Consider the following 22655-nt stretch of genomic DNA (forward strand, 5'->3'; position numbering starts at 1 on the left):
AAAGCCAGAGGCTGGGTGCTGAGTTCTGAGCTTGTGGGGGGCGGACCAGCCAGTTTGTCTTCCCTTTCAGGCCGGTGGCACCTTGAGCGCTTGGTAGGGCTGTTAATCATTACTCATCCACCGGGAATCGACTCCGCTAAGGCCCAGATCCCCGGACTCGCTCAAGCCTCTGGGAGGTGACTCCACCTTCCAAGGGGAGCGCTCCGCTCCGCCCCGCCCCGCCCCGCCGGCCGGCCCAGCAGGGCGCCGTCTCAACGCCCTGGCTGCGGATTGGCCCCGGCGGGCGCAGCGTGGATTCGGCGTGGTTTGAGGAGGCAGGGCTCTGACGTGTCTGCGCCTGTCCCGCCGGCGCTCATTGGCTCAACTGAGGACAAATCGCCCCACCCCTTGCTGGCACCTCGCTCAGTAGAGGCCGACCTCGTGCCCCGCCTTCTCGGCCGCGGATTGGCCCGCGACGGAGCCCGTCAGTCGCGCTGGCGTCTGGGAAGGAGAGAAAATGGCGTCCGAGCCGAGCAAGACCGAAATCCAAACCCTTTTTAAGAGGCTTCGCGCAATTCCGACCAACAAGGTGCCTGAGCGGGAGGCGCGCGGGGTCTAGCGCCGGCCGAGAGGAACTCTCCCGGCTCCCCTGGGGCCCGAGGGAAGGAGAGGGGGCGGACGTGGGCAGTTTTCCTGGGTGTCAGTGCCCGGCCTCCGCTCGGGGTCCCTGATCATTCGCTCATCGCCTCCTCCATCCAGGCCTGCTTCGACTGTGGCGCCAAGAATCCGAGTTGGGCCAGCATCACGTACGGTGTTTTCTTGTGCATTGACTGCTCCGGGGTGCACCGCTCCCTGGGTGTCCATCTCAGCTTCATCAGGTGGGGTCTCCTTATGGCTGCTGTGTTTCTACCCTGCCAAGGCTGTGTGCTCAGCAGGGCAGAGTGGCGACTTGGACTGTCCTGAAATCGGTGTTCGGAAACCTCCCGGCCGGGATCCGGTAGCCTCCCACGGGAGGGAATCGCCTGTGTGACCCCTTCCCACATAGACAGTTCGTTTCCGCGTCTGGGTCAAGCTCCCTTCTTTCCTGGCGGTCAAACTCGACTCTCTGAACGTTAGGTTTGGAGAAAAATTAGCTGCATTGACCTTGTCGTTGCTGACATATTGTCGAGTACGTCTGAAGTGAGACTGGCCGTCCTCAAGTAGAAAGCCAAATCCAAGCTTAAGTGCCTGAGAATTCAACCTCCCTCTGATCTGGGAAATAATTAATGCCCTTTTGACTATGAGACTGAAGAGCAAAGCTTTCATGGACAGGGAATAGTTGAGGAAATCGGGTGGTGGCTGATTAATGTTTCTGGGCACCTGCCAAATGACAGGTGTGAGTCTGCCAGGGAAGTGTCTCCTGGTGTCTGCTGGTGGGTGACACGCAGCCCTTGCACACAGGTCCACAGAGTTGGATTCCAACTGGAACTGGTTCCAGCTGAGGTGTATGCAGGTCGGCGGGAATGCCAATGCGGTAAAGCTCCTCCTTACCATCCTCTCTGCCCTCATTCTCCTGCTTGGGACTAACTTTACCACGACCTCCTAGGAGGCCCTCTCAGTTTCTCTGTTCAGAGGATTCTTTGGTCATAGCAACACTGTACATTGTTCTCTAAACTTGGAAATTGGTCACTGTTCTTCTCAAAGGGACTTGATTAAAACTAAAGTGGACAGATGTTCCTGGGGAAAGGCCAAGGCAGTTGGGGCCTCCACAGTTAACTAGGTCTTGGCCTGGATGGGTGAAGGATGGGCACAGCGGGTATGGCATGCTGTCCTCAGGTGAGGTTGAGTGAGGGCTGGGCTTCAGTCAGTCATCCCAGGATGGGAAGCTGTTTTCCGCAGGAATTTCTGAGAATCTTTACCTCTATGAAGAACTTTACGTCTATTATTTACACAGGATAATAAAGAGTATATTATCATATATATATATGTATATAAGTATATATATATATATATATATATATATATATATATATATCCTATAACTAGGCTGTTATAAGGGACTGCCTTTTTTTTTTGCTCTGGGGAGAATCACCTGTAGCACGCTCTCCTCTCTTTATTCTCCAGACAGCTTTCTTCCGCCAACATGGATGCACAGCCAGTGATGCCAACACCAAGTATGATAGCCGAGCTGCCCGGATGTACCGGGAAAAGATCCGGCAGCTGGGAAGTGCAGCCCTGGCTAGGCATGGCACTGATGTAAGTGCCTGGTCCCTGGGCTGGGTTAGTGTGATGAGTAGGAATATTCAGAGCCCTGTTTCAAGGGTGTCTTGTCCTTTCTAGCTTTGGATAGACAATATGAGTAGTGCTCCCAGTCACTCTCCGGAGAGGAAGGATTCTGATTTCTTCATGGAACACACTCAAGTGAGTACCCACAGGACTGTTTCCTATGATTGCTGCTGACAGGTGGTTAACTGGCCAAGGCCTTCTGTGATCCTGGGCATGGATCCCATTTGCCTTGGTGTGGTACCTCAGACAGGGAATGTCTGGGGCTCATTGCTAGGCAGGCCCAGGTGTTTCCTCCTCCCAGGAGTAGGTGTGCAACGTGGCCCTCCTTAGGAATGGACCCCTGTCTATAAACGGGTGTTAGGGAAAAGGAGAAGCTTCTTGAAGGCTCAAGAGGTGTTGGGAGCTTCCAACAACTTTTCCTGGATTCTTCCCCTATAAGAGAAGCACTTGTGGCTGAGGGCAATGAAAGGAACCTCCTTGGAAGCCCACCCTGGGAGGAGGTTTCCCCTCTGCTGGCTGATGTTAGACTCTCTCAGTTTGAATCCCAGCTCCTCTACTTGGCATTTCCCGGATGTGGCTAAGTCACTTCACTTGTCAAAACCCAGGCTTTGCAGTAGAGATGTATCTACTTTACAGGGTTTGTTGTGCTAATTAAAGTTTTTGTATGTGAAAAGCTGTTAGACTTGTGCCTGGCACATGGTAAGTGCCCGCTAGTTGTTATTAAATTCGGAGAATGGGTCTAAGTCAGTGGTCGGCAAACTGCGGCTCGCGAGCCACATGCGGCTCTTTGGCCCCTTGAGTGTGGCTCTTCCACAAAATACCACGGCCTGGGCGAGTCTATTTTGAAGAAGTGGCGTTAGACAAAGTTTAAGTTTAAAATATTTGGCTCTCAAAAGAAATTTCAGTCGTTGTACTGTTGATATTTGGCTCTGTTGACTAATGAGTTTGCCGACCACTGCTCTAAGTAAATAGTGGAGGGGTGGAAGTGGCTGCTAGTTTCCTACTTCTTTCTTCCTTAGTGAATAGCAACTATAATTGTACTCACTGTTAGTCACTTTTCCTCATGGGCTTGGAGTAGGTCCTTGTATCCATAAGATACTTGTAGGTTCTTTGTGCTCCCTGCAAGCTCATTGAGGTGTCTGTGATCTGGCTTCCTTTTCAGCCCCCTGCCTGGGATCTACCAGCCACCGACCCAGCAGAGCCCCAACAGCCAGCCCCGTCTACAGAAAGCAGTGGAATGGCACGTGAGTTCAGCCCAGATTCAAACCAGGAGCCCTGGTCCTGCAAAGGCCTAGGAGTTGAGACATCTGGTCAAGGGAATAGGAGTAGGGGAGTGTCCTATATCTCTGGGTGGGTTGGGATGCTTTTTAATCCCTTGGAGAGAGTGATGGGCATTCCTTTATCTTTTGGTGGCCTCAGCTGAGGAAAGCCAGTACCTCCTACTCTTGTTCCATCATCTCCCTAAAGGGGAAGTCACAGGAAGCTTTGAGCCTTATACCTAACTCCCATCATTGCATCCACAGAGCCGGAGCATGGCCCCAACACAGACCTGCTTGGCACCTCACCCAAAGCTTCTCTGGGTCAGTATGACAGCTGGCAGGGGCGGGTAACTGGGAGAGGCTCTTTCAGATCTGCTGGTGTCTAGTCATATGGACTGAGGCCCCAGGACACTGAGCATCTTAACTCTCTGAACTGGGACTGGTGTTGAATTCATGGCTTCAACATCAATTGCAAGGGCTTGAGAGCCAGGCCTTTGAATTGATGAACCTGGGTGGGCTGGTGTGTAAGGCCTGGGTCGGCCTCTGGGTGTGGGGCTGGTTCTAGCCAAAGTGTGGAAAGGCCAGCATGAGACTGGTCATCTAACCCTGAGGTCTGAGGCAGGGTTGGCCTTCTGGTCCACTTCATGGGATAGGGGGACAGCTCTGAGCTGCTCAAGGCTGGAGGTGACATTGTCCTTTCTTAGCCAGGGAGGCCTTTCAGCTCTTCTCTACTCTTTCTTTAGTGTCCTTCTGGTTCAGGGTGAACAGTCCCATTTGCTGACCTCAGTTTGTTCTGTTGACCTTTGGGGATTGGGGCAGGAAGCCAGCAGAATGACTGTCAGGCTGACCCCGTGAGAAGGCTGGCATGACTTGGTCTAAAGCAAGGCTCTGTAGAGGCCTCTGGGCTTGGGAACTACATGGAGGCTCTGGGGTGGGTCCCTTGTTAGCCACAGTCTGTTTCTCTCCAGAGTCCATGTACCTATCACCTAAAGGGGCCCTTCCTGCCAGAGGTAACCAACAGCCACTTTGGGAGCCTAGCCCCTTGCACGCAGCTCCCTGCTTTAGGAATTGAGGCTGATGTTTGGCATCTGCCCCTGCCTAGTGGTCCTCATATTTGTTCAGGGACTTTGTCTCTGCTGCTTCAGGTCTAGTTCTTGTCTCTATCTGCTGGGAACCCCTTAATCTTGTTTGTCTTTGGCTTAGACTATCCTGACACCATTAATTGGAACTGGTGGTGACAGCTTTGCCTTCCTCTGCCTGAAGCTATTCTTTTTAGAAGCTTTTGCCAGGAAACTGCATGGTGTGGACTGAGCTGCTGCCTCTGACCTCCCTTTGTCTTTACTCATGTCTCACCTTCTTTCTCATGCAGAAATGAAAACCTCCCTCATTGGCAAGAAGAAGCCAGCAGCCACTAAGAAAGGGGTAGGTGGGGAGAGGCAGTATGGGAGAGTGGTCAGGAGCCAGAGTCAGACTGCCTGGGTTCACCCCTTGGCCCTACCAGTCATTGGCTATGTGACTTTGGCAAAGGTACTCAACTTCTCAGAACCTTATCTGTGCAAGGGCTGTTAAGATGCCTATCTTCAAGGGGTTCCTGGAGGAGCCCAAGACTTGTGCACATAGTGTGCTTGGGACATGCTGGTCTGGTAAACATTAGCTGCTGGTCATCAGGCCCTGAGGCCTCTAGAGGCTGGGACTGTGTGAGCCACCTCATGCCCAGCTCTAGCAGAGCCCCTGTTCTCCCTCTTGACCATGCTGACTGGACTCCTATTTTTACCCTGGACTTTAAAAAGGAACTGTGTGGGTGTGCTAGAGTGCATGGGAGGGAGCAGGGGACATTGTGGTTGGCAAGGCCCCCATCACATGATTCTCTTCCCAGCTGGGTGCCAAGAAAGGCCTAGGGGCCCAGAAGGTGAGCAGCCAGAGCTTCAGCGAGATTGAGCGGCAGGCCCAGGTGGCAGAGAAGCTCCGTGAGCAGCAGGTGGCTGATGCCAAGAAGCAGGCCGAGGAGTCTATGTGAGTGTTTGCCAGAGGGCACCTTTTTCCTGTGGGGTTGGGTGGGCAGGTAGGACAGGTCAGGATGGGTGCTGGCCTCTGACATGTTTATTCCCTCCAAGGGTTGCCTCCATGCGTTTGGCCTACCAGGAGCTTCAGATTGACCGCAAGAAGGAGGAGAAGAAGCTACAGAATCTGGAAGGGAAGAAGCGAGAGCAGGCAGAGAGGTTGGGCATGGGCTTGGTGTCCCGAAGGTGAGACTCAGCTGTGGGTGTGGCACAGAAATACCATTGTTCTCCTGGGAATCACTTCAGGTTCTTCCCAGCAGTTTGGGGTTCTAGGCCTAGTCTTCCTTTGAGGCTGAATAGATAGTTCTGTGTATTATCTTAAAGCACCTAGTACAGTGCTTGGGACAGAGTAGGTATGTGCTCACTATTTGTTAAATGAATGAAACTCAGGATCAGATGCTCTTTCAATAGATTCAAGAGACTGGGACAGTGTTTTTTTTTCTTTCTCTTCTTTTTTTCTGTATTTTTTAATGGGAGTGCTGATGGCACCTTGGGGGCGGGGGGCAATTCTTTATTTTTCAAGAACTCTCTGAGAATTGCAGGGCTTTTAGCATCCCTGATCCTTGCCCACTAGGCCAGTGGTGCTGCCAGACACCAGCACCTGGAAATAACCCCAGACACTCAAATGTCCTTGGGTTGGACAGTAAGCTTTCTGTTTCAGGATGTTGTGTTGCTGTGGTTTCTTAAGGGCTGCAAACCAGTTTTGGTATGCATTTTGTTTGCTCTCCACTAAGAGTTAATATCTAGAGATTTCAGTAATACTAGGGTTTTGTTATCTCTTAAAAATCAGAAAGTCTGACAGCATTGGGGCCAGCAATCCTGTCTATAGTTAGCTTGTGCTGCGTGGTGCCTGCTCCTTCGCCATTGACCTTATGTACTTAAACACAGCAGTCCTATGCAGAAGGTATTGTGACCCCGTTTTACAGATGAGAAAATTGGCACTCAGAGCATGTAAGCAACTTGCCTGAAGCCCACAAATCTAGTAATTGACACAAATAGGTTTTGAACATAGAACTATTTGATTCCAAATTCAGTATATTTGGCCATCGTGCTCTACTTCTCTGGAAGAAGATGATTTGTCAGAACATGTGCTGGTCGGGTTCCATGCTGGTTGGATTCCAGTTATTCCCTTTCAGTCTGTGTGCTACTCGTGTAACACAGCTAATCAGGGAAACAAAATTATAATCCCGAAAAGAACTTTAGGTCTGCTCCCCTGCCCTGTTTTGGTCACAGGAATTACTGGGTTAAAGGATGTGAACAATTTTTCAATTTTTTTTTTCCTCTTTGTAGTACAAGAGAATCTTCTTTAAAGCCAGCCCACCCTATTTAAAGCCCTAATTCACTCCTTATAGATATTTTTCGTGAATTTATTTGAATGAAATTAATCCCTAAAAAGCCTGTGTGGAGCAGAACACAGGAAGAAAGTGAGGCATCAAGAGTTGGTACTGCCTGCCCAGCTCTGCCTCTTCTCACTGGGAACTGGACAGCAGATCCAGGTCTTAGAGCATAGGGCCCGGCTCTGTAATTGGAAGTGCTCTCCTCTTAAGAAAACAGGTGGGATAATTAAGAACTCATCCTTTGATACCATTAGGCTCATTTCCCTGGTTCTGGGGCATTTTTCTTTTGTGTGCCTGTGTCCATCTTGGTGAAGGATGTGGCTCATAGTACAGAAGTCTGTTAGTACTGTCACTTGGTGCACATTATTAGTGTTATTACGGGCAAAGGGTTGTTTGGCAGGGAAAACTCATTCTGAGAAAACAAAGCAGGTGTAGCAAGTCGAGGGTGTGCTCTCCAGTTCAGCACAGTTCTGTGCACAGGTAGTGGGAGAAAGTTCTGGGTGTGAAGGAGAACCCATGCTTATGCCAGCAGCTGGGTCCCTTCTCTTGGGTGGTTCACCACTGCTCTCACGCCCGGCTCTGCTTTCCTCCGCAGCTCCGTCTCCCACTCAGTGCTGTCTGAGATGCAGGTGATTGAGCAGGAAACTCCAGTGAGTGCAAAATCCTCCCGCTCACAGTTGGACTTATTTGACGATGTTGGTACTTTCGCCTCTGGACCCCCAAAGTAAGACTTGTTGGGGTGAAGACTTGGCCATTCTATTCTCATCAGGTTCTCTGAGTCACTCCCTGTCTCCCTAGGTACAAGGACAACCCCTTTTCCTTGGGGGAAAGTTTTGCTACCCGTTGGGATACAGATGCCACCTGGGGTATGGATAAGATGGAGGAGAAGGAGCCAGAAGTGACCATCTCAAGCATCCGGCCTGTTTCAGAAAGGTGAGTGGTCTAGGGCAGCACTGTCCAGTAGAACTTTGCATGATGGAAGAGTTCTGTACCTGTACTGTCCGATGTTGTAGCCACCAGGTATGTGGCTACTGAGCCCTTAAAACGTGGCTAGTGTCACTAAGGAGCTACATTTTACATTTAATTTAAATAGTCACATGTGGCTAGTGGCTACCAGTCAGACAGTGCAGGATCGGGCTTTGGTTTGAGCTGTGCTTATCATCACAGAAGGCCGAGCAGCCTCTTGTCCACGATCCTTTCTCTGGCAGGAGGGGTCTCTGATTTTATGCTTCACTCCTGACCTTCCAAGGGTTATGTGTCCTTGGCCCCCATCTTATTTTATTTTCTTAAAAGCTTATTCCATCTTAATCTGGGCAATATGTTTAATTGATAAATTATCTGCAAGTCATCTCTTTGTAAAACGGGGACATAAGTAATGACTTCACAGGGCTGCTGGAAGGATTACATGTAATGAAACTTGAAACACCTCTCCAGCATCTGTGCATGTCAGTGCTGAGTAGGAGCGACCATACACCTTGTCATCCACGCTAGGATGCTTTTTGAGAGTAAGAGGGGGTGCTACTAATAGTTATGCCAGGAGAGTAAGTAAAAACCCAGGCAAACCGAAACTTGGTCACCAGTGTTGGGCCAGTTGTACCTAGGAGTAGAGTGGCAGTAGTGACATTACGACACCCTAGAACTTGATGAAGCTGTCGTGGTTGGGGCAGAAGCCTTGTCCCCTCCAAACCACATTTCCATGTCACCTAGTGGAGGTAAGAGAAGCTCTCTGCCTTGGCTTCAGTGTGGAGAGGGGAGGGGCCTTATCCAGGGGAGAGGGCCCTCAGTTCCAGAGCCAGTCAGATAGGGTCTGGGTAAGCATCCCCAGATTTGCCTCTGATCATAATGGGATAGTAACACTATCCCCTGACAGTAATGGGAAGGGTCAGAGATGGTGTTTCACATCCACTCTCAGAGTCACAAACCGGAAGGAAGTGGAGAGCCGGAGCTCGGGCCTCGAGTCCAGTGAAGCACGTCAGAAATTCGCAGGAGCCAAAGCCATCTCATCTGACATGTTCTTTGGGCGGGAGGTGGATACTGAGGTGAGTAGAGTTGTCCACCCTGAGGCTAGAGGCAGCGGGTAGAAGCAAGACCTTCCTCCCTGTCACTAGTTTGGGCTTTAGCACTAGGGTGGCTGGCCTGTATGAGTTCTTGGGACATCGGCATAAAGATCCCCAGCCTTTTCTTCACCACAGTATGAAGCCAGGTCTCGGCTACAGCAGCTCTCAGGCAGTAGTGCCATCAGCTCTTCAGACCTCTTTGGGGACATGGATGGAGCTCATGGAACAGGTAGGGACCAGAGGTGTGGGTACCAACTGGGCCTATGAGTAGAGGGGGAAGGCCCAAGGGGCAGGGCTTCCTGCAGGCCTCTGGGTCACCCCTTTCCTTGCTTTTACAGGCAGCGTATCTCTGGGGAATGTGCTCCCCACAGCTGACATTGCCCAGTTTAAGCAGGGTGTCAAGTCGGTGGCCGGAAAGATGGCTGTGCTGGCCAATGGTGTGATGAATTCTTTGCAGGTGAGGCAGGGGCTCCTTGACTTGGAGTGGGAGAGGCCTGAAGAGTAGTGCTGGAGGCTGGCCTTCACCACATCCAGACACTGCCACCGGGTAGCCCCTCAGCCTGAGGGAGAGCTTTTCCTTTTCCTGGAGGGCAGCTTCCTTCCTTTGAGCTCTCCCTATGTAGACTGTCTGCACTGATTTCCCCCCAGTCTTATCACTGTACTACTCTTTCTCCCTTCTCAGCTTCTATGAGATTGGGTAGGGCTTCCCCCTTGGGATCTGGCCACAACCCCTTTCCCGAGTCACAAAATATAAAACAATCTCAGCCATGGTGAGATTGGTGCCCATTTCTCCCAAACCCCAAATCCCAGTCCTGTCGGGTGTGCTGGGGGAGGGTGTGCATGCTGGGTTGGAGGTGCTGACTTAGTTTTTTCTTCCCCCATTTCCAGGATCGCTATGGTTCCTACTGATCCAAGCTCCATGGCTCAGGCATATGGTGGTGACAGCAGCAAAAACCCCATGATTACCAGGCCAGGGCTGCTTGCCTTGTGGAAGTTGGGGAGGAATTGTTACTTTATGTGTGGTATGTGAGTGGGGTGGCCTTTGAGGATCTCTGGTGAGGGAATGGGCAGTACCAGCCTTTGGCCTCTGCCTATAGATGGAGCCCTTTTTCCTTCTCCCTCACACCCTCTCTCCTGTGTGCTAGATTATTGTCCTTCCAGTCCTGCTCCCAAAGCTGCTGCTCACTTGTCCTACCACACTGGGAGTGAGGGAGGGCATCTCCTCAGGATGGCTTATTCTGGGCCCAGCCCTTCTCTGATAGGGAAAGTGAAAAGTTGAAGGCTTTTTGGCTGGCTCTAGGATCCTTCCAGGTTGTCTGGGGGTTTGGTCCCTGACCTCTGGAACCGGCGGGGAGGTCTAGGAAGAGTTCTGCTATAGACCAGCCCCCAGAGGAGGGAGGCTCTGGACTTGCTGCTGCTGTTGCTGCTGCATTGGCCTCTTCTGGCCCCAGGAGAGGGCAAGGGAGGCAAAGGACCTTCGTCTGGGCCTTACTAAGGGCTAGAAACTTTACCTGGTACCTAAAGGTTTCATTTGGGATCAGACTGGAGGCCAGAGTGATGATGTCTCACCTCCCCTTTCTACAGTGGTCATTTGGAAGGTTACTTTTCCTGGGTGTCTCGGAGTCCTTTATTGTCCATGTGGACTACAGGACCCCTGTCCCCTCGAGACTCTGTTCTTTTCCCCTGCTTGGTGGCCATGGCGAGTCTCGTCTGCCCTGTGGTGTCCTGCTCTGGATGCAGAAGACTTGAGGAATACAAGCAGGCTGCTGAGGCTCAGCTTTCTTCCTCTGCATCATCCTGGGCTTAGGGGAGCCTGGACAGCACCCCACCAGTGAGAGCTTGAGGTGCCTACAGAGCTGCAAGCCTTGCCCCCTGGTCACTGGGCCATGCACTGTATCATTCTTGGTGCCATCTTCCCTTGCCATGCTGGCAGTGTAGGCCTGCCCCACCCCCTGTGGGTTGAGGGTAAGGCTCCCAAGCAACACAGACCACTCTTCCCACCACCCTCTTCCCCCAAAGGGACTTGAGTTTCTTTCTGGACTGTTTGTATTGAAACATAGTGGTGTCAAATAAAGCCCCGGCAGGGCCCTGGGCCCCTGTTGGTCTGAGTGAAGTGGTGTCCTCGCTGATCCTGCCTCCCTGCCCAGTGTAGGCCCCTTGCCTCACTGTCTGGGCTCCCACCGATATGGGTAGGGCGTCCGTGCCGAAGCTGAGGGCACTTTCTCCAGGGCCTCCAGCTTGTCTCTTCTCTGAAAGCCAAAGTCCCCTGGCTTCTCGGCCCTGTGCTGCCTCGAGGTCCGGTGCAGCCTCGACCTCACCACCCTGTTGCACGCGGAGGAAAGAGCTGATGTTAGTTGGCCCCATGGCTGGGGGCAGGCGAGCAACCTCAGCAGCCTTGCACCTCATCCCAACAGTAGGCTCGAGGTGTTTCTCAATGGAGTTTAATAAAATATACAAACATTAATGGAATCCCTTTAAATCCAGGAAGGAAGATGTGTGTGTATAAACCCCTGGCTTAGGAACCCTTTTCCTCTATAGGGGCTCTCAACATCTCTACTGCCTTAGGGGTCTCCAGAGTACAGTTAAACCACCAGTCTGGAAGATGGGACTGTTAGAAAGGATGGATGGAGGGAGCATTGGGATCTCTACTAAGCCAGTGATTTCCAAAGCACGGATCCGGGACTTTCAGCTTTGGAATGGTCTGGAGTGTTCATAATCAGACTTGTGCCCCATCCCAAGCTGGAGTTGAGTAATTTGCATTGTAAACAAACTCCCCAGGTGATTCCCATGCACACGGGGACTTTCCAGCTGCTTTTAACTAGTTGGAGGCCAGATACGGTTGTGGGCCTGGCGGTTGTGGGCCTGGCGAGCTCTCAGGGTCCTGGAGCTTCAGTAGCTCTGGAACCTCCAGCCCTGGCCTGGCCCTACCAGGCTTTAGGGGCCAGTTCCTGTAACTCCAGTATGTGCTCAGGAAAATGTGTGTGCCCAGTGGTGGGACCTTTGGCTTCGTTTCAGAGGAGGCATCCTGCTCTGCTCAGGTCCCTGGGTGGGTTTTGCTTTCTGGAGGACCCCTGCCCTTCAGCCTTGGCTGGAGGATTGTACTTCACAGGCCTGTGCCCACAGCTTCATCCCCACTGCCCTAACCCTGAGCAGGTGCTTGGCAAATGTTTAATGAAACTGGCTAAAAGGCTCTGCAGTGCTGACCCTTGATGGCCAGGGCCTTGAACATTATGGGAACCTGGCCTTGAGCCCTCAGAGCTTGTTTCCTGGAGACCCATTCCGGCTATGAGTACCTTTCCTTTGAAAGGCGGTCATGTGCTCATTATCTGAGGCAGGTCTCCAGGCTGAGTGGTCCTCTGGCCGCCACCTCCTGAAAAAGCTGAGATGCTGGCACCAAAACACCAAACTCACCCCTTCCCTTCACCCCCTCCTTCAGTCTAGTGAGTTTAGACTCACCACTTAGCAGACACAAGGGACTTTATTCATTTCATGTTTAGCTAATAGACACAGGAGACTTGAAGCAGTGTTTGAAAGTGAAATGGTCTTGCCCACCCTTCGTCCCATCATGCTATACTAGTGGCTCTTTCTCCAGTAGAAGGCCACTGTGATTCTGTCCTCCCATACTTGCATCACCCGTGCCACCCCTGACCATGCAAGGCCCTATGTGGCTATTCATGGTCTCCTTTCCTGGAGTTGCTGTAAGATGAACCTTCTATGGGGCCAAGTCCCTTCCTGGCGACCTCAGTTCAATCTGCCGTTAGCGTGGCGCCTGGGACAGGGAGAATAAGCTAACTTTCTTGAATCACTGCTTGGGTTGGCTGATAGAACCCCTGGCAGGTCTTGGACTGGGGCTGTTATTTGGCTTTTCTGCCAGCAGAGGGCAGCATGGCACATGGTCAGGAGGAGTTGGGTGGGAGTAGGAGTTGGGTACAGGGTGTTGTATACAGGACCCTTCAGACTCCTTAAATCTCGGACTCGTCTGTCTCTTCAGTGGAGCCATCGCTCTCTGCATCCACTTTGCGGGCGTGATGGAGGGGTCTCCAGGAAAAGCCAGCCCGGTGAGGGGTCCGGGAAGGCAGGCAGCTGGCCTCTGGACTGGCACTGACTGAGTTGACCAGGTCTGGGATCTGGGCCAGCCTGAAGGAGGAAAGAAGCCCAGAGGGCAGCAAGGTGCCTCCTGTCCAGAGACCAGGACCTCCACAGTTGCATTTGGATGAAACCAGGGGCTATATTCCCAAGGAATTCAAGGAGAGGCTACCTCAGGCCTCTGCTGGCCCCTAAGCCCTTCCCTGACTGATGGGGATGTTATGGATGAACACTGTGACCCACCATGGGGCACTGCCATGTCCGACTGAGGTTTGCCCCCACAAGGGGGCAGCATCTTCCCATCTGACACTTACAGTCGGTCCAGCTCCTCATCCATGGCTGGGTCATGCATCAGGTCCCCTTTGTCAGGCAAAGCTCCTAAAAGATAATGAGGGAGGGGGGGGGAGTTTACAAAACTTAATCTGCGGGTCCTTCAATCAGGCTCCTGTCAGATGCCCCTGTGCCCCACCTTCATATCTGCCTGTTTGGGCTGATCTAAGATATGGGAAAGAGCTTTACAGAGAAGTTTAAGAGGACTGCTATCAGGCAGAGAATCTTGGGTACTGATGGATAAATTTAATGTTTATAACGTTTAATATCCCTGCTGCCTGCCCCTCAAGGCAGTGACTACAGCTAAGGAGACATTCCCAAACCTCAGGTCACTGCACAAATAGCGATCCCTTTCCCAGATGAGATGGTGGGTTGTGAGCTGGCCTCCTCTTTGAAGCCCCCCAGTATTTGGTTAAAAAGAAACCAGGGATACAGGATGTGGTTCAGGCTAACCACAAAGACCAGAAATTAGATTTGTGCCCCCAAATCAGGGTGACCCCACTTTGAAGACTGGTTAAAAAATGCGGCCTCAGCACCTCCAGGGAGGTTCCCACGGGTCAGGAGCAGACCAAACTCTGGCATGACTGGAGCCAGCAGGAGAGCTGTCCCATCTCTGCTGTCACTCATCGCTCTCAGCTGGTTTCCTCAGCTATAAACTACGGGAACCAATTCTTTAACCTTGGGGAAAGGTGAGAAGAGAGTCTTGGATGCTCCCCAGAGCTGTTAACATGGGAAGGAAGGTGGAGCTGAAGTTTGCAGATAAAAGGACTCTCACCAGCAAATTGTTGAGGGAAAAGAGCTCATTGGTAGTCAGAACCTAGATCTGGCAATTAACAATGCTGGTCTGTAGAAAGCCTCAATCTTAAAATTACCTATCTGGCTCCAGTTCAATTCCCATCTTTTCCAAAGCCTTTTCAAATGATGCCTCCTGGTCCCTTTTGCTCTAAGTTAGTGGTTTTCAAACTATGTCCCATGGAGCCCTCTCTCATTTTGTGGTGTGGTGGGGTGCCTTGACAACCAAGGGAACAAACAGGCTGACCACTGGTTGCAGCCAGGGATCTCCAGATCGTGCGCTCATGCACGGGAGAAGCAGGTGAGGGCAGAGACTACATGCTTCTTTCCATCTCCCACTCCACCCAGCATTGGTGCTCCGTAGAAGTGGTTGAAAGACTGTCCTTTTTAAAAGCCCTAGAAATACTGAGGGCATGTGGTTGGTCCTAGCTGTGCTCAGATGCTCCTTAGCTTTTCCTTTTCCTTCCTACTGGCTGTTATTGGTGGAGGGGCCGGTAGGATGGTTCGTTACCCAGGAGTGTGAGAGAGGCCTAAGCAAACCCCCACCAGTCACTTCCAGCTGGCGACCTTGGCTACCAGCCTCACTGGGCTGAGGTATCCCCAGACCTGTGCATGCCCCACGCACTGACTCAGAATAAGGGCTGCCAGGTGGCATCATGGCTGAGTGGGCCCTCAGTCAGTCCTGCTGGGGTGTGCACTCCCATGTACCCCCAGAGCACCCTAGCAGGATCTAGATTGTATAAAATCTAAAGCATCTAGCCCAGTATGGTCTACTGTGGCTGGCGTTTAACGAATGTTAAATTCCCTTCCCTTGACCCTGTCCCCTCAACTGGCAAAAGGAAGGGGAATTCGAAGTGGAGTGTCTCTTCTTTGAGACTCAGGAACGGGGGATTCCCAGCACACCGGGGTACCTCTCAGAGAGAGACCAATAAAAACCCCTTGCCTGGCTGGCATGGCTCAGGGGTTGAATGTCGACCTAGGAAGCAGGAGGTCATGGTTCGATTCCTGGTCAGGGCACATGCCAGGATTGTGGGCTTGATCCCCAGTAGGGGGTGTGCAGGAGGCAGCCGATCAATGATTCTCATCATTGATGCTTCTATCTCTCCCTCTCTCTCTCTCTCTAAAAATTAATAAAATAAATTTTAAAAAATAAAAATATATTTAAAGGAAAAGAACCCCTCAAGCTCCGCTGGATGGTGACCTGAAGGCTCTCTTTCCCTAGGAGGGCAAAGGGTGTGGGAGAGGACTGGGGAAGGCGGTTAGGGGGTTGGGAAAGAGAGTGCTGATAAGGCCAACCAGTGAGAATAAAATGGTGGACAGAAAAAACTGGGCCAGTGCAGGCCCCCCTCCCCTCTCTTTTTGCTCTCTTTCAGATTAATCAGATTTTTTTTCCTAACTGGGAAAAAGGCCTCCCCAGACACACCTTTGCCCTGTTTACAAACGGGATTCAAGTCTCCTTGATATGTAATCATCCAGAGCTCCTGAATAAACAGCCTATGTCTGCCAGGCCACTCCCTAAAATAGAACTGGGGGTTCTCTGGGGAGGGGCTGCCATGGAGAGGTGCTTCATGTTGGGGCAAGGCTGTGGGCAGGGAAGGCCGTTCCTCCCCATGGGAGCGTGAAAGGTCTGGGAGGGCACAGTCTTGTGTTGTGCACGTTCTGGCTCCCTGGCCTCAGAGTCTGGCCCTGAGAAATCAAGGCAGAGATGGTGATGCCCCGCCTCATGGGACCAGTTGGCCAGTGGAGGCCAGTTTCTATGGGGCTTTGTATTGTGCAGCCAGAAGAGGCTGGCCACAGCCAGTTCTGGCTTACCGAGGGCTTGGCTGATTCCACGATGCTTGGAGAGAGCCACAAGGAATCCGTAGAAGGTCAGTCTCTGAACGTTGCTTAGGACCTCTTTGACAAGTGCTGGGGGTGGGCAGCTGGAAGAGGAAATACATGCCAGATTCAAAGACGAGCCAGTCTGCGTGTCATCTCTTCACCCACACCTTCAGGTGTGGGAGGGTGCCCAAAGCCGAGACGAAGGGACCTGAGTGTCCTGGGGGCCCTAAGACCCTGGGGGAGCCTGGCAGATGTCCAGGAGCAGGGAGCAAGGCCTTGACTGTGAACATGAAGGGCTAGCATGTTCACCAGTTGGCGCTTTTACTGGGGGAGGACATGGCAATAGGTAACAATAGCCTCTTCTAGAAAGAAACCAAAAGTGGCTGTGCTGTCTCCAGTGGACTTTGAACCACACAGGACAGCTTTACCCTCCCTTCCTGTACAGTGAATTTGTTATACAGTGCATGTTTTCCTTCTCTCTAAAACGTCAAGGCCAGTCTATGTCCCAGGAAGGAGAAGGGGACCAGGATGGTCGTCTGCGGTGGTCTTGCCCAAGTGAAAGCAATCTTCCCTAAGAGAGCAACCTGGTATGGGGGCAGATGGCACTGTTCTAACTTATACTCTGACCATCAGGACCCTAGGAGCCCTAGGCCAATGGAATAGCCTGCTGGAGATCTGTCCCAGGGCCAGTGGCCTACATTCCCTGGCACCAGTGGTGGTGGGGGTGTCTATGTGGACATTTCTACCTGTACTTGTGCCGGTCACACAGGTTCTCCAGGCGCTGGTAGAAGAGTGATGCCTCGACCCCCTCCAGCATGCTGACCTCACCCAAGGCGGGCCGCTGGCGGTGCTGCCCACTGGACGATGTTGGCACAATCACTGTGTTGGGGTTCTTGCCTGACAGTAGGTCCTGATAGATGGCAGCCACACTCTCCAGGAATTCTGGGTAGCATGGATGGAGGAGGCACAGGTCAGGCAGGGAAGACATCCTTCATCCCATCACCGTGTCCCCTTCTGTTAGCTCAGCTCCACACGAGTGTCAGTGCTCGGCATGGCGTGACCACCACACACATGCAAGGTGACACTAATGTGTGTTTCAGTTCAAATGTCCCCTTTTTTGGGCAACTGTCCCTAGACCAGGTGAGGTTCCCCCATCACATACTTGCATACCCTGTGTTCCTCGTAGCGTTATCAGTGATGAGTTTTCTGAGTAATTGCTTGTGGACTCTGTCTCCTTGCTGGCATGGGAGCTCCTCAAACAAAGGCAGGCACCATGCCTTGTCAACCCCTGGCCCAGCACCTGGCTCTGGGCCTGGCATATATTGAATGGCTATAAATGTTTTTGTAAAAAGTAAAGTAAAAAACCCTTAACCACTGGTTAAGCCCCACCTTCTGAGGCCTCCTGCCTCTGTGACTCAAGAATGCATGTTGGAATACCATAGTGGGAGAGAAAGCCTGCAAGCTGTGAATTTATTCAACATTTGAAACTGAATTTGAATTTTAGTAATCAAGCCATAGTCAGTGAGCAGTGACTTATGGCCCATCTCACTGCCAACTGATGCATGCGCTGTGCAGTAGTGATGCTGGGCCCACGCTGCTGCGAGCAGAGGGCCCAGCAGGCGGCAAGGGGGAAAGGTTCTCACCAACATGGCTGCTCCTCCTCCCTCCAGGGCCCAAGTGCTTTAGAGAAATGGGGAGTAAATGCCTGGAGCTGTGAAGAGCAGGTGGGGAGACCCCAGGCTCCAGACCCTGCCTGATAGAAGGTGATGCCGAGTGAGGCCAGGGCTGGCTGGGGCCACCCGTTGGGAGGAAGGCCATGTCCAGGCTCCAAAGACAGCCTTCTGTTTACTGGAAGAGCTCGTTTTAAATAAGTTTGTTTATGGGCATAGTCAGCAATTTCTAAACCCAACGTTCCATTTGATGTTCTGTGTGAGCTGCTGTGTATTCGTATTTGTGGGTCTATTTTTATTCCACCTGATTCCAGAAGGGATTTAAGGGCACAGCTGGTGCGTCTGGGGAGCAGGTGGGACACAGGACTGGTGTGCACTTATTTAAAGCTGGGTGGGAACCTGTGTGCCCACACATAGGGGTCAGGGCCCAGTGGTGGCGCTGCCATGGCCACGGTTCAGCGAGTGCCTGAGAGTGCCGGCGGGGAGTGAGCCTCTGTCCAAGTGTGGGCTGCAGCACTTAGTAGCTCTGCAGCTTTGGCTACTGGCCTCTGTGACCTTGGCTCTTCAAGGACCTATCTCTTAGGGCTGTTGTGAGGGGTAAGTCCTTAGTGCTATGCCCGGCACAGTAAGTTTTTTTATAAGCAGTGAATTTATCAGGTACTGTCACTATGGTGTGTGTTGTCATTGTCATTTTCAGCAATGTCATTGCACTGCTGACTGTGGTGTCTGTGTCTTGAGGGCGCTGAGGGAGTAGGTTTTGCATAGGGACACCTGTGACCCCCCCATGACAAGAACTAGACATCCTGTAGTGACCGGGGTGAAGCATACCACAAAGGAAGCGCAGCAGAGAAATGTGTGTGCTGGGCAATGGAGTGATGGAGTGGGGAGCCAAACAGGAGAGGGAGAGGAGGTCTGACGGGAGCCACAGGGGTCCTGGGAGACTCACCTGAGTAGTAAAACTGGATCTGGAAGGCCAAGAGGAAATCTGAAAAAGACATCAAGCAGTCCATGGCATCATCCATGAGCACAATCCTGAGGGGGAAAGAGAGAAATGTGAGTGTGTGTGTGTGTGTGTGAGAGAGAGAGAGAGAAAGAGAGAGAGAGAGAGAGCCATTCCTGGGGAGAGAGCCATTGCTGGCTCTGCCACCAAACTGAGCTGACCACACTATCAAGGGCAGGCTCCCAGTTCAGTCTCTGTGGCACCAGCTAGTGGATGGAGGAGGGAGAGAGAGGGTGGGCAGCCAGGAGAGGGTGCAATTGTAATGCAGCCAAGATTTCTTTTCATATACTTGAGCAGTAAATCCTTTCATCCTGCAGTGAGGACCATTTAGTCAGAATAAATACAGCTGATTGGAAAAGGCAAAAAGAACAGCCAAGAGGTTTAAAGGGGTCTTGGCAAGTGGTGCTGATATTTAATAAGCTCCCCAGGGCCAGAGAGCTCCCGAACCTCCATCATGGGACACGGAGGGCAGACCAGGGAAGTGGGCTCAGAGCTCTGCACTTGAGAGGGTCAAAGAGCACAACCTGTCTCGTGACGTGGTGGCCACTGCTCCTTTTTGCTGTCCACTCTCACAGGTGGACCACCTCCTGGTGTTTTCTCTCTCAAGTTCCTCCCACTGCACACCCACCTCCCAGGGGAAATAACCACATGACTACTAAAGGGCTCAGACCCAGGCCATATTCATATTCTGCTCAGGGCCCCATCAGAGAGAGGACAGGAAAGGAAGGATATGAGCACTCGCTGGGCTCCTTCCATGTGCCAGGCAGGGTGCCAAACTCACCTACTGCAAGGGAGCTGGGACCCCAACCTGTTTCTGACTGGGCCCCTCTGGCTTTATCTTTACATTAAAAAAAGTTTTATTTTGATCTCTTGTGTATTTTTATTTGTTTTAAAATATTTTATTGATTTCAGAGAGGAAGGGAGAGGGAGAGAGAGATAGAAACATGAATGAGAGAGAATCATTGATCAGCTGCCTCCTGCACACCCTCCCCTGGGGACTGAACTCGAAACCTGGGCATGTTCCCTGACCAGAAATCAAACCTCGACCTTCTGCTTCATAGGTTGACGTTCAACCACTGAGCAACACTGGCTGGGCTCTCGGGTATTTTTCTAAATCTCTCTGCGCCTCCCACTGTTAGAGGGTCCCCAAACTGGCATCTGCATCAGCTGCAGAGAAAGCCAGCACTGCTGACCTCTGGGGAAGGGGCTTTAGAGAGAAGATAATGTGAGAGGTGCCCCTGGAGTCTTTCAAGGCAGGTGGTTCTGGTTTCAGATCTCCCTGAAGAGTGAAAATGGTTCCTACACCTAGTCTGTAGTTGTAATAATGGTAACAATAGAAACCCGTATCCCACTTACTTCATGGCAGGCACTGTAGTAATTAAATCTTATCCCACAACAGTGAGGTAGGTGTTGTTATCATTTCCACTTTACAGGTGAACAGACTAAGTCTCAGAGAAGTTCACCTGCTAAGTCATAGAGCTGGTGAGTTTGCTCGACTCCACAGGCCATGCACTTTCCATTACTAGTAGGTCACACTGCCTCTTTAACATGGAGTATAAACACTAACCTTTACTTCTTAGTTTCTGTGGCTAATTTGTCTTCTTTCTTTTCACCTATATGTGAAGGCCAAACTTTTTCATGTATCTCTTTGGGAAGAAAAAAACTGCCCCAACTACCAGAGTTGAACATTCAAATTCCAGCTGGAAAAAATTCAAGGCCGGAAGGTGGGAAGAAGCAATGCTGCTGATGGCCACAGGAGGGCACCCTGATCCCTCCATCAGTGGCTTCTGGGACAAGTCCTGAGCCATAGCCAAGTACCAGTAGTCACCCCATTTCTCATAACCTGCGGATAACCCAGGCGAGCAAAAAGGAACAGAGAGGGCACAAAGCCCAGATTCCAACTGGATGAGGAGGGAGAGGCAAGAGAGGTAGAGAGAGGGCAGATAGGGTGGACTGGGGTCAGCGGAGACTCCCACACTTCAGAGGAAGGGTGAGCTCTCCCAGAATGCTCAGGGAGGAAGAGCCAGGAGCACCTCAAAGCTTTTCCCTCTCAGGCTCAGCAGAGAAGAAAAGTCCCAGAGGAGAGAGCCCGTGACCTTTCCTTCCTGCCCTACTCCCAGGACAGCTGAGAACCCGATGGCCTGAAGTTAATTACTAAGGAAGAGCGCCAGGCTGAGAACATCCCCAAGCAGGAAACCGCGAAGGGGAGCCAAAGCCTTTGAAGATGTTCCTTGGCTCCTCTTGTTTATCATCAACCTGGACCCAGTGCTCTGTTTATAGCATTGATCTCTATTTACTACTTCCTACTTTGTCCGTTTGTTCATTTATTTATATTGTAATACAATTCAAATACCATAAGACTCACCCTTTAAAAGTATACATTGTGTTTTAGTATATTCACAAAGTTGTGCAACCATCACCACGGTCTAACTCCAGAAGTGGTAGTTCTCGCTAACCAGCATGCTCCTGGGATAAGCCCTGCCACACCAGGGCTTCGAAGGCAATTGCCATAGCATCTTTCTCTCTCAGCCACAGATGAGACTAGAAGCTGCAAACAGGGCCCGCCCTTCCAGCTCAGAACTGGCGTGAAGCTTCTGTCAGGGACTGTTCTTGACTGGAACATTAGCACTTTCCTTTAAGATGGGCAGCTGGGGATGAACAAGGGCACAGCTGGCAGAGGGCAGGAGACCCACCAGGTAATGGTGGCAGTCTCTCTGAGAAGGGGTCTTGACCCTTAGTCCTCGGTGGGCTGAAACTGACAACAGTCAGGCGGGACCAGCAGGCTAACTGAGAAGGTGATAGCAGCAGGGTCTTCCTTTCTGAGGGATATGTGGCGGGGTCCCAGCAGTGTGTGTGAAAAGGACGAAGGGATTTTCTTCTCTCTTTTTTATATTTTTACTAGAGGCCTGGTGCATGAAATTGGTGCATGGGTAGGGTCCCTAGGCCTGGCTGGCTATCAGGGCTGATCAGGGCCTTCTGGTTGCCAGCTGGGGCCTCCCTTGGCTGCCGGCTGCTGGCCGGGGCTGTCCTTCATTCCATACCGCCCCCTGGTGGTCAGCACACATCATAGCGAGTGATTGAACTCCCGGTCTCTCTGTCAAACTCCCATGGGGACAATTTGCATATTAGGCTTTTATATATATATATAGATTGATTTCAGAGAGGAAGAGAGGGGGAGAGAAAGAAACATCAGTGATGAGAGAGAATCATTGATTGGCTGCCTCCTGCACTCTCCATGCTGGGGATTGAGCCGACAACCGGGCATGTGCCCTTGACTGCCTGGAATCAAACCACAGACTCTTTGGTCCGCAGGCCAATGCTCTATCCACAGAGCCAAACCTGCTACGGCTGAAGGGGTTTTCTTGATTGCAAGCAGTGAGACTGGCTGCCAGAAAAGCCAACTGGATCTCAGTTTTATTAACAGCAATACTACCCATTATCCTGCTCAGCCAGAAGCCCGGGAGTCCTGGAAACTCCCTGCCTTGCCCACCCACATCAATCAATCAATCAGTCCTGTCAGTCCTACCCCTGACATTTCTCTAGCATCCACTATCTTCCTCCATGGCCACCATCTGACGTCCACCACCACCTCTTTTTCCTGGACAACTGGATGACCTCCCTCCGTTTCCCGCAATCATTCTTGCCTCCTTCTAACTGAGTATCCATACTGGGGTGAGAAAGATCTTTTTTAAGATGCAAATTTGACTATTTTACAGCTCTGTTTAAAACCCTTCATGGGCTTCCCATCACCCTTTAGAACAGAGTCCCCCATTCTTCTCCACATGTTCTACCCTCGGCCTCCCCTCTCCTCTCTAGGCTCCCAGAGGTCACTGGCAGTGACCCTCACTACCCTCCAGCGACAATGATCCTTCAGTTCTTCCCAATGCTTCCTCCTTCCTCAGGCCCTTCAGATCAGCCAGTGCCTCCACCTATAATGCTCCCCGCCCTCCAGGCCCCTCTTCTCATCTACCTGCCGCCTACCCATTCTTCAGGTTGCAA

At 51.6% G+C, this 22655-nt stretch overlaps 2 protein-coding genes across 5 annotated transcripts in view; one reads left to right on the forward strand and one right to left on the reverse strand.

The window, feature by feature from the left end:
- The first annotated feature begins 435 nt into the window (after positions 1 to 435).
- On the forward strand, positions 436 to 21026 carry ARFGAP2 (ARF GTPase activating protein 2). 4 transcript variants are annotated; one of them, XR_013959116.1, is made up of 17 exons: positions 436 to 568; positions 739 to 857; positions 1420 to 1492; positions 2083 to 2214; positions 2299 to 2379; positions 3407 to 3488; positions 3768 to 3824; positions 4873 to 4925; positions 5380 to 5516; positions 5618 to 5749; positions 7496 to 7624; positions 7699 to 7833; positions 8813 to 8939; positions 9093 to 9186; positions 9296 to 9414; positions 9846 to 9979; positions 20282 to 21026. XR_013959116.1 is itself a non-coding variant. In XM_080642841.1 (17 exons), the coding sequence occupies exons 1-17, from the start codon at positions 497 to 499 to the stop codon at positions 9864 to 9866; spliced, it is 1605 nt and encodes a 534-aa protein (XP_080498967.1). In that variant the 5' UTR covers positions 441 to 496; the 3' UTR covers positions 9867 to 11070. The 4 variants fall into 4 exon arrangements, 2 of the variants coding, with proteins under 2 accessions (XP_080498966.1, XP_080498967.1); XR_013959117.1 differs by lacking the exon at positions 20282 to 21026 and adding an exon at positions 10542 to 11070; XM_080642841.1 differs by lacking the exon at positions 20282 to 21026 and adding an exon at positions 4472 to 4513 and having other exon boundaries at positions 441 to 568; positions 9846 to 11070.
- CSTPP1 (centriolar satellite-associated tubulin polyglutamylase complex regulator 1) overlaps positions 11388 to 22655 on the reverse strand; it is a gene marked incomplete at its 5' end in the record, with an annotated part of 189165 nt that continues 177897 nt past the window's right edge. The window contains 5 exon segments of the mRNA XM_080642844.1: positions 11388 to 13094; positions 13358 to 13421; positions 15978 to 16087; positions 16733 to 16928; positions 18603 to 18688. Coding sequence (XP_080498970.1) covers positions 12920 to 13094; positions 13358 to 13421; positions 15978 to 16087; positions 16733 to 16928; positions 18603 to 18688 — 631 coding nt within the window. The 3' untranslated portion in view covers positions 11388 to 12919.

The sequence above is a fragment of the Plecotus auritus genome, assembly GCF_963455305.1.
Source record: "Plecotus auritus genome assembly, chromosome: 9".
Lineage (NCBI taxonomy): Eukaryota > Metazoa > Chordata > Mammalia > Chiroptera > Vespertilionidae > Plecotus > Plecotus auritus.

Bases quoted from the DNA above. Each gene is read 5' to 3' on its own strand.
- ARFGAP2 (XM_080642841.1), top strand. From the start codon at position 497: ATGGCGTCCGAGCCGAGCAAGACCGAAATCCAAACCCTTTTTAAGAGG. The intron at 1,493-2,082 runs GTAAAGCTCCTC...TTTATTCTCCAG, and splicing joins TCGGCGGGAATGCCAATGCG to ACAGCTTTCTTCCGCCAACA. The intron at 8,940-9,092 runs GTGAGTAGAGTT...TCTTCACCACAG, and splicing joins GGCGGGAGGTGGATACTGAG to TATGAAGCCAGGTCTCGGCT.